Source organism: Vespa velutina, chromosome 21 (genome assembly GCF_912470025.1).
Source record: "Vespa velutina chromosome 21, iVesVel2.1, whole genome shotgun sequence".
Lineage (NCBI taxonomy): Eukaryota > Metazoa > Arthropoda > Insecta > Hymenoptera > Vespidae > Vespa > Vespa velutina.
In genome coordinates this window covers 532,913-542,912 of record NC_062208.1, presented here as the reverse complement: position 1 = coordinate 542,912, position 10,000 = coordinate 532,913, and the positions used below count along the sequence as shown (strand labels likewise).

Below are 10,000 nucleotides of genomic sequence, written 5' to 3'. Positions count from 1 at the left end.
TTCTCTTAAAATATTATCAACTTGTCATAAACATTTATCTACTTAATATATTTTTTAATGGAATCATAGATATATAGCAAAAAATTTCTTAAATGATTCTTTTTTAAAATCAATTAGATCAAATCATTGCATGAATACTAATCGATATATTATTTAATCATTTACTTCTGTTTATCGTTCTTCAGCAAGTATTGTATTATAAAAAAAGATTATTATTTTTTAGATCAGTATTTTTAAACATTTTTAATCAATATTTTTTAAATATATTAATCAATAAATTGTCAGTATTATATCGATTAATAAAAAAAAAACTATCAGTATTTTAATTAAAAAAATATTTGTTATAATTATAATAAAAATGTAATTGTTATATTTAATTATATATATATATATATAATATAACAATTTGTCAGTATTTTAAATAAATAGTAAATATTCATAATAAATTATTAGTATGTAATATAAACGATGTAATACTAACATTTAATTATTTATACTAATTATTTATTTTATAAAATACTTACCATATATTAAATAACCATTGATCATGATCATTTGTTTTACGATATACTTATCATTAATTAATAAAAATGAATAGAAGTATATAAAAAGTCTCAGATAATTGTAGAACAAATATGTAACAATTAATCCATAAAACTTGTCGATGATTTTTTTTTTAAATGCGTTGGAAAGTTGAGCGCACCTCCTCGTTTATTATTAAAAATAAAAGTTTAAATATTAAAAATATAATGAAGCAAACATGCTTCAACTTGATAATTAAATTCTAAAAAATCAATATAAAAAGAAAAATTAAAAATACGAATTAATAATCTACTACTACTGGCACATATAATTAATGTATATTGAAATAAACTGAATCATAAATTAATATTTTTACTTTTATCTCTTTTTTCTGTGATAATAACACATGCATGGCGACTAACAATTTGTCTAGCGGTGCACCGACTATTATACAATATTACATGGCAAACATGCGTCGAACGAACATGAGCAATCTTTCCTCTATATTTATCTCACTCATAATTACTCTATCTACGAGAGATATACTGAGTGTGATATTATTATTACCAATCTGAATTATTAATTATTTTTTTCATTAAAATAATAAAATCTGATATACAAAAGTATAGTACACAAAATTCGTGTATTATATATCATGGAGATTGCAAAAAGGTTAAAATGAGATTAAAATTTATAAAAGAAAACGAAATTTACGCATAATTAAATAATCTATGCTATAACGTATGCTATAATAATGTATACACTATTATGTACACCTTACTGATACTGTATAGTTTTTTTTATTATTTTATCTCATTTAAAAAAAAAAATTATGCAATCGATAAGTAAAAATTAATTAATACGTAAAAGTTCAATTAAAGTCAAAATTAATTTAAATTTTGATATATACAAACGTATTTTTTCAATATGCAATATATTTTTCTATGTACATAGAAATAATTTCGATATTATTTTAATTTATTCTAATAATAACAAACATATATTTATATATATATACATATATTTTTTTTTCACTATAGTTTACAAGTTTATAATTTAAATGGATTATAATAGCTCATAAAAAAAAAAAAATATGCGCTATACCGTTTATCTTGATCTTCGAGATAACCTCGAATTGAATATAAAAATCTGAGAATATACGTGTATCAATTAAAATAATGTAACTTGTTTAATTATTAATTTAATTCATACAATAAAACATTTGTCTTCCAATCAATATAATAATTCATAAATGTACATAATTAGTATATTACCTTGTATATAAACGATCAGAATCGATTAAAATTCAAAAGTTATTTATACTCGTTCGATATATATTTATTTACTTTAATAATATTCAAACTTTGTTATTGAAAGCATCGTGCTCGGTGAGATCAACCGGTAAGTGCTAGAAAAACGTTCTTTGATATATCGCACCAAAGGAATCTATTCCAGTTCGAAACGCAAGAACGAACTCATTAGATTTCTAAAGGAGCGGATAAAACGTTCCTCGACATATTCGAAGCTGCAAAACCCGCGATTCGATACGACTTGGCATCTCCGTCCACCACTTAATTAGCAGGAACAAGGAAAAATGAGTTCCTTTAGGATGCCATCTAGGATCGTTTCAAGAATCCCTCGATTTCTCTATTACAATCTTAGACTCATTAGAACTGGCCTTAATATATATTTATATATGTATGTATGTATATATGTATTTATGTATATGTATACTAAAGTAAAAGAAGTCATTCGCGAGGCACGCGGAAAAAAAGCAAAAGGAAAATCTTGAGAAACGAAAGCTGTTTCTGTCATCTTGTTTGAAAAATAATAATGGTGATGACCACTCAAATGATTTTTCTTTTTCTTTTTTTTTTCTTTTTATTTTTATTTTTTTTTTTTTTTTTTTTTATTCTTTTTTTATTTTCTCGGCAAGTATATACATTTCATATAGTCTGGGAGAATACTTAATTAACATTTTAAATAAAATTTCAATAAATTTTAAATAGCTTATATAATAACTTATATTTCATATATATATATATATATATATATATATATATATATATATATATATATATATAATTAAAATTTTACATAAAATTTTAAAAAATATCAAAATGCACAGAAGACATTTTTTGGTCAAAAAATTAATTTCTTTTTTATTTTCTTACATTCACTGTAAGTGTTTAATTTCAAGAAGATCCAGTAAAAATTTGATTGTAATCGGAAATCTTTGAAAAATTACTAGATCAAATGATTAGAAACTTTTTGATCTAATATTAGTATTATTATGTACATCGTATTGGCACTGTATACTATTTTCATTATTTTACTTTATTTATAAAAAAAATTACTCAATTAATACGTAAAAATTAATTAATAAATAGAAGTTCAATTAAAATCCGCGTTAAATTTAAAGCTTCATTGCAGGTTCGATCGATTTTTATTTTTAAATTGCTTTCGTAAACAAAAACGAAAAGGCTCACGAAAAGTGACAAAAAAATATATATATATATATATATAGAAGTCCGCCATTTTGTATAGAAACAAAATTACAAAAATCTGACTACGAAATGCAAGACAATTTTACTGTTACATACTTTAAGAAAATATATATATATTTCTTTATTTTTTTTTTTTTTTTTTTTATCCATATATCTACGTCAATGCCTATTTCTCCATAATATATGTGCCCATAATTATGAAAGTGGTCTAAGTCAAAATTTCAAAAAAATGAGTTTATCACTTATTTCACATTCACATTATCTTAAACTATATGTATTTAATGTAATTTTTACGATATCGTCAAAAATAAACTTTTAGAGAGTGGATGTAATTTCAACGTTATACGGAATTCATTTAGTGTTAATTATAAAAATGTCAAGAATTTGAAGAAATTACATATAAACATAACATGAAAATGGCGCGTGGCCCTCTCATTTGATTTGCAAAAAGTACTTCCGTACCCTAAACTATCTGTTTCGTTAGCCTATTATAAGCGAGATATGTACGTATACAACTTGGGTTTCCATAATTTGAAAAAAAAATAAATAATATTTTTTTCCATAAATGATAAAAATGGATTACTTTTTAAAAATAATTAATAAATGTTCATGAATTATTTCATTAAAGTTATTGTTTCAAATAAAACTCATAGTTCTTTATTGCTTTAAGTCATTTATAGAACATTCAATTAATTTTGAAAATGGTCTAAGTTAATTAGAGCTTTCAAAACAACATTTTCGTAAGAAATTCATACAAAATTTCATATTCATAATAAATTTCCATTAATCAAGACTAAGAAAATTATAAATTAAAATGTCGGAAAATATAAAAATATTTTTTAATTCGTTCAAACGCAATTCATTAAATATCTCGAAACAAGAAATATATGACTTAGACCACTTTCATAATTATGGGCACATGAATGTAATTGAAAATATTTTCAATATAATTTTCGTTCTTTTCGATTAAAGAAGAATTTAATCATATAAAAGTAACAAAAATTTAGCAAAAAAGAAAAGATGACATTTAAAAAAAAAAAAAAAAAAGAAAACGGATGAAGTAAGAGTTTTCTTTTTTTCTGCTCAAAAATCATATAAATAATTCTTCAGCTTGCTTCGTTCATTTTTTCTTCCTCTCTTTCTTTTCTTTTCTTTTCGTATTACCAAGCAGTATAAACTTATTCGGATTCTCTTAATTACGTCGACGCGGATGATAATCTCGGAGCTCTCGTTAAATATCTAAACCAGTCGAAGAACCGTGTAAACCGTTTAAAATTAAATGATTCTCTTTCGAACGAAGGAAAAAAAAATAAGAAAAAGGAAACAGAGAAAGAGGAAGAAAAAGAGGAAGAAAAAGAGAGGGAGAGAGTGAAAAAGAGAGAAAAAGAAATAAAAAGAGAAAAAGAAATAGAATGAAAGAGAGAGAAAGAAAGAAAGAGAAAGAGAGACAAAGAGAGATAAAGATAAAGAGAGGGAGAGAAAGAAAGAGAGAGAGAGAGAGAGAGCTTTTGGTAGGTGTATCGCAGAAATAATATCGAAGGATATATAATAAACTTGCGGAATCCCTGCTGTGAGAATACAGGACGCTGTGAGTATGGGCCATGAGCCAATTACGGCCGGCACTTCGTGCAGGCGCGAACATAATGCGTTAGTGCCTCGTATCTCGATTTATTTGAGATCATCCCTGAGAATATGTCTTAATGCCGCGTTTGTTCGATAGTCCCAGCCGCAGCTTCAGTGGCGGTGATTTCGTACTGAAAGATTATGCGATTAAGGTCGAGAGATCTCTAGAGATCTCGTGAGATTACGCACGAGAAAAAGAAAGAGAGAAATAGAGAGAGAGAGAGAGAGAGAGAGAGAGAGAGAGACAGTAGAAGATGTAAAATTTCGATTGATTTTCGATCGTCTTGTTTCTTATCGGATTGAAAGAAAATTTTATCACATTGAACGGCAAATTTTATTGGGGAAATATTTCTTTCCGATTTCGATTCTATTTTATACTATTATGTGATCCAATCAAATTTATACTGATAATTATTATTAGTGTAATAATAATTATTATTATTGTTTATGATCAATATTATTCTTCTTGATGATCGTTGTATCGTTATTATATTATTATTTTATATTATTATACATATTATAATAATATTATAATAGTATTGTAATATAATATTATGATGGTATTATAATATATTATTTGATATATTATTATATATATAATAGTATTTTATTATTATTATTATTATTATTATTATTATTATTATTATTATTATTATAGTATTATTTTAATATTACTATTATTATTAAAGTATCGTTATAATATCATGAACATGTCATTCTTTTATTTGCGGTATTATTGTATTAAATTATTATAATATTATTCACTATAATATTATTATTATTATTGTAAAGCATCATTATTACTTGAAAGCGATAAAAAATATCGTATATAAAAATAAAAATGATTAAAAAATTCGTTCGACTATGTTCGATTGATTCGGTTTATTTATACTTATAATCAGTTTAGAAGAAAACTAATACAATTTTTGTCGTCGTGTTATACAAATTCGTGCTATACGAGATTAAAATAAAGGATTACTTAATATTAATAGAAGAATAGAAGTTTAATTAATAGTAATATTATTATTAATATTACTATTATTCGAACAAGCCTAAAATGTTTATCTTTACATTTTAAAAGTCACACACACTTTACTGATTTTCCTTTACTTCAGACTTCAAAGACATAGAAAATAATATTGAATAAATAAAAAAAATAAAATGAAATAAAATGAAATAAAATAAAATAAAATAAATAAATGTAACAACAAGTAATCATATTTATTTTCAAACATAAAATTAAAAGAAGAAAGTTTTGATCAATAATTCAATAATTGATTTCTAACGATTTATAAAATTTTTAATATCATTCATAATTATTTATTATTTTGCAGAAGCTCCCGGAGAACTAGGATGGGTTTTAACATTAGTGATAGTATCCTTAGTATCAGCAGGCATTGGCGCGGTCGTTATGGTAACGCTTTTACATTGTCGCAGGTGAGTATCCAAAATATTTCTATTATCTATTATTAATCATATCTATATTCTAACGATGAAAAAGAAAAAGCTAATGAACACGTACGATACAAATTTACTTTTTAATTCCAATAAAAATAAAAAAAAAACAAAAAAAAAAAAACTAGAAAAATAAAAAAGTAACGAACACGTAGGATACGAATTTACACTTTAATTCCAAAAAAAAGAGAGAGAGAAAGAGAAGATCGTATTCGTTATCGTGACTTAGCATTTTCTTCGATCCAATGAAACACTCGAGAGAAAAATAATATCCAACGGAAATTGTAGAACAGTAAATATACACACACAAGCATACACACAGAGAGAAAGAGAGAGAGAGAGAGAGAGAGTATAAATAGTTTTAACAGAAAGATCATTCGATTCGATAAAAATGAACGTGGTTCTTAGCCGTTCGATTCGAGATCTGGATGTAGTGTCTTGCGATCCAATTTCTCATACGATCGTCTCAAAAACCGCATAGTAAGGAGGAAGTGCAATGAAAGAGAGCTACGCGATACGGATCGACGATTCGACGGATTCACGAGTACGATCGCGGTTTTATTCTCGCAACGAGTAAGTAGTCGGTGTAAGTTGAGACTGATTCCCTTAAATTACCACCTACCTATCTCTTGAATCCGTTGGAAATCGAAGGAGACGATCGTTTCTCGATTAAGTATCTCTCTCTTTCTCTCTTTCTCTTTCCTTTATGCTCTTATTCTTTCTTCGAGCGAGAAAGAGAAGGATTGATTCGAAGTAAAAGAAGATGGAATATAAACGTGTCTACCGTTAACTAGATCGAGCCAAGTGACAATCCATCAAGTGACTGGCAAACTGAAAAACGAAAAGAAACTAGAAAGAGAGAGAGAGAGAGAAAACTCATTCGAATTTCGTTCAAAGAAAGAATGAATTGAAAACTATTCAAACGGCTAAAAAAAAGAATTTTGATTGGATATTAGAAAGTTATTTAGCGTAATTGTCGACTATAATCGTATGTTTTCACTCTTATCTTTTATCAATCATTCTTTTAAAAATCTTTTCTTTTTTTTTCGTCCTACAAAGAGATGTACATAAAAACTATCGACGTCAGCGTGATATGCCATTTTTAAAGGAAACGTTTCATTATCTCGATCGATATATGTGTATGTATATAAGTATATATATATATATGGATAGATAGATGCCTAGCTTAAAAATGTGTCTCATCTTAATTTATTTTTTTTCTTTTTTATCTGTTTCAGAATAAAAAGTGCAAATGGCAGAGGTGAGTGATATTTATCGAAACGTTAATTGAATTCTATTTAAGTTTTTGCACGAAGCATAATGTTTTTAAAAATGTATATATTTGAAACTCTTATATATAACACAGTATTGTGAGAATATAATTTCGATAAAAAATTGCGAAATATACATCTCCATATATCTACTTCTCTCTTATAACATAATCTTCTATACATATATATATGTGTGTTTATTGTTCCTAAGAAGAAAACATTTACCTAGCCTCTTAATTTATAATCTATATATGATCTACTATTTACAAATTCATTAGGATTAACAAAATATAAGAAAATTTTGTATTCACGTTTTACGTTTAACTAACAATCGTTTAAATCACATTAATGATTAAACATTATGAGGGATTAAAAAGGGATCGAGTTTATTATTGCGAAGGACAAACCCTATCAATTACACAAGTTATAAAGGGAGTATAAAAGTGATAAGTTGGCAACAACATAATCTGAAGAACGATTCCCAATTATCCGAAAACCCTTACCAAGTTTCTAGTTACTGCAAGATACTTACTCTTCACCCTATATATATATATATATATTAATCTTTTCTCCCTTATATCAACTGTCATAAATATATAATATATATTATATATTATATGTATATATATATATATATATATATATATATATATATATATATATATACCAAACTCCTTGGTAATTATTTGGAACCAGCAAATTTCTTTCATGAAATAAAGCCTACTACATCTCGTTGTATCGCGCTACATTACAGATCTTTTTTCTTTTCTTTTTTATCATGCAATTGAAAACGATCAACTGAAATATGAAGGGATTTGAAACACCTTTAACGTTTTTATATCTATTGAGTTGTTCGGAAAGTGATTTCGTTTTTTCCCGACAGAGGATATATTTGTATTTTTTTGTACCCAACTTCACACTTAAACCGCATAATCATTATGTGATGTGAGAGCTGATATAGCAAGGCTTGTGTGTGAATAAGTCCAATTGATTCTACGCAATAGTTTTTGGTTGGTGCCCTTTTAAATATGGAGAACAATAAGCAGCATTTTCGTCATATTTTACTTTTTTATTATAGAAAAGGTAAAAATGCTGTTCAAGCCAGAAAGAAATTAACTGATGTGTATGAACAAGATGTGTTGACAGTACGCCAGTGCCAGAAGTGGTTTGCAAAATTTCGATTCGGCAATTTTTATGTCGAAGATGCACCACGTTCTGGAAGGCCGGTTAAAGCTGATAAAAACACGATAAAGGCATTAGTTGATGCAAACTGGCGAATAACAACACGTGAGATCGGTGAGAGGTTAAATTTATCAAATTCAACTGTTTATGACCACTTGAAAAGCCTAGGTTTAACCCCGAAGCTCGATAAATGGGTTCCCCATGTTCTCACGGAGAGAAATTTGTGTCGTCGCGTTAACGTCTATGATTCGTTTTTCAAACGTCATGAAAATGATTCATTTTTGAAGCGCATCATTACTGGGGACGAAAAATGGATTGTATATAACAATGTCAAATGCAAGAGATTATGGAGCAAAAAAGATGAATCGGCTCGAAGCATTTCCAAAGCCAATATTCATCCAAAAAAAATGGTGATACTGTCTGTTTGGTGGGATTTTAAAGGAATCGTTTTTTTTTTTGAGATTTTATCGGATAACACAACAACTAATTCGGAAGTCTACTATCATCAGCTGGACAAACTGAATGATGCACTTCAACAGAAAAGGCCAGAATTAATCAACAGAAAAGGTGTAATGTTCCAACGATATAATGCGAGACCTGATACAAGTTTGGTCTCTCGCCAAAAGTTTTTACAGCTTGAATGGGATATAATGCCACACCCACCATATTCTCCAGATCTGGCACCTTCGGATTATTATTTGTTCCGGTCACTGCAAAATTTTTTAGACGGTAAAACCTTCACTTCGAATGAGGAGATCAAAAACCACCTCGATCAGTTTTTTGTCAGCAAAGACCAAAAATTTTATGAGCGTAGAGTCATGCTACTACCAGAAAGATGGCAAAAGGTATTGGACCAGAATGGCTAATATATAATTTAATAAAATATTTGTTCATTATACGAAAATTGTATTTCATTTTCACAAAAAAAAAAACGAAATTACTTTCCGAACAACCCATTATATTTTATTTTTAAAGCATTCGAAATACCCAGATTGAAACACATTCGTAATATCTTGTAGTTGCCAAATGCATACTGGACGTCGAAATTGTATGTTTTTTTATTTTTCTTATTGTTAAATTAATAAAAAAAAAAGATTTATTTTATTTGTTATTTAATAGTAAATATATAAAATAAATCGAGGACGGTATGTATAGAATAAAAATATATAAAATTGAAGAAATATTTTTAATGAAGTGTTACATTAGTTATCCCGTTTTATGAGAATACGTATGTTCAGGTGCATAGAAGATAATTGCAAAATGCATTACCGTTTATGCATATGCTTTTCATTATTCTTTTTTTCTATTCTTTTTTTTTTTATTACCAAGTATAAACGATATTTAATAGTAAATATATGATATAAATGAATTATGAAATTAAATTCAATGAATTATGATGTTAATAGGCCTTGTAATATAAAAAGTTATATCTGTAATAAT

The 10,000-nt window shown here is 26.6% G+C and overlaps 1 protein-coding gene across 4 annotated transcripts in view; it reads left to right on the top strand.

Moving 5' to 3' along the window:
- The window catches only part of LOC124956340, a 154,449-nt gene that overhangs the window by 126,097 nt on the left and 18,352 nt on the right, over nucleotides 1-10,000 (top strand). For 3 of the 4 annotated variants that reach the window (XM_047512033.1, XM_047512036.1, XM_047512035.1), the window contains 2 exons: nucleotides 5,987-6,089; nucleotides 7,346-7,368. In XM_047512033.1, the coding sequence (XP_047367989.1) occupies nucleotides 5,987-6,089; nucleotides 7,346-7,368 (126 nt within the window). The remainder of the gene's footprint in view (nucleotides 1-5,986; nucleotides 6,090-7,345; nucleotides 7,369-10,000) is intronic. The other variant, XM_047512034.1, reaches the window with a different exon arrangement.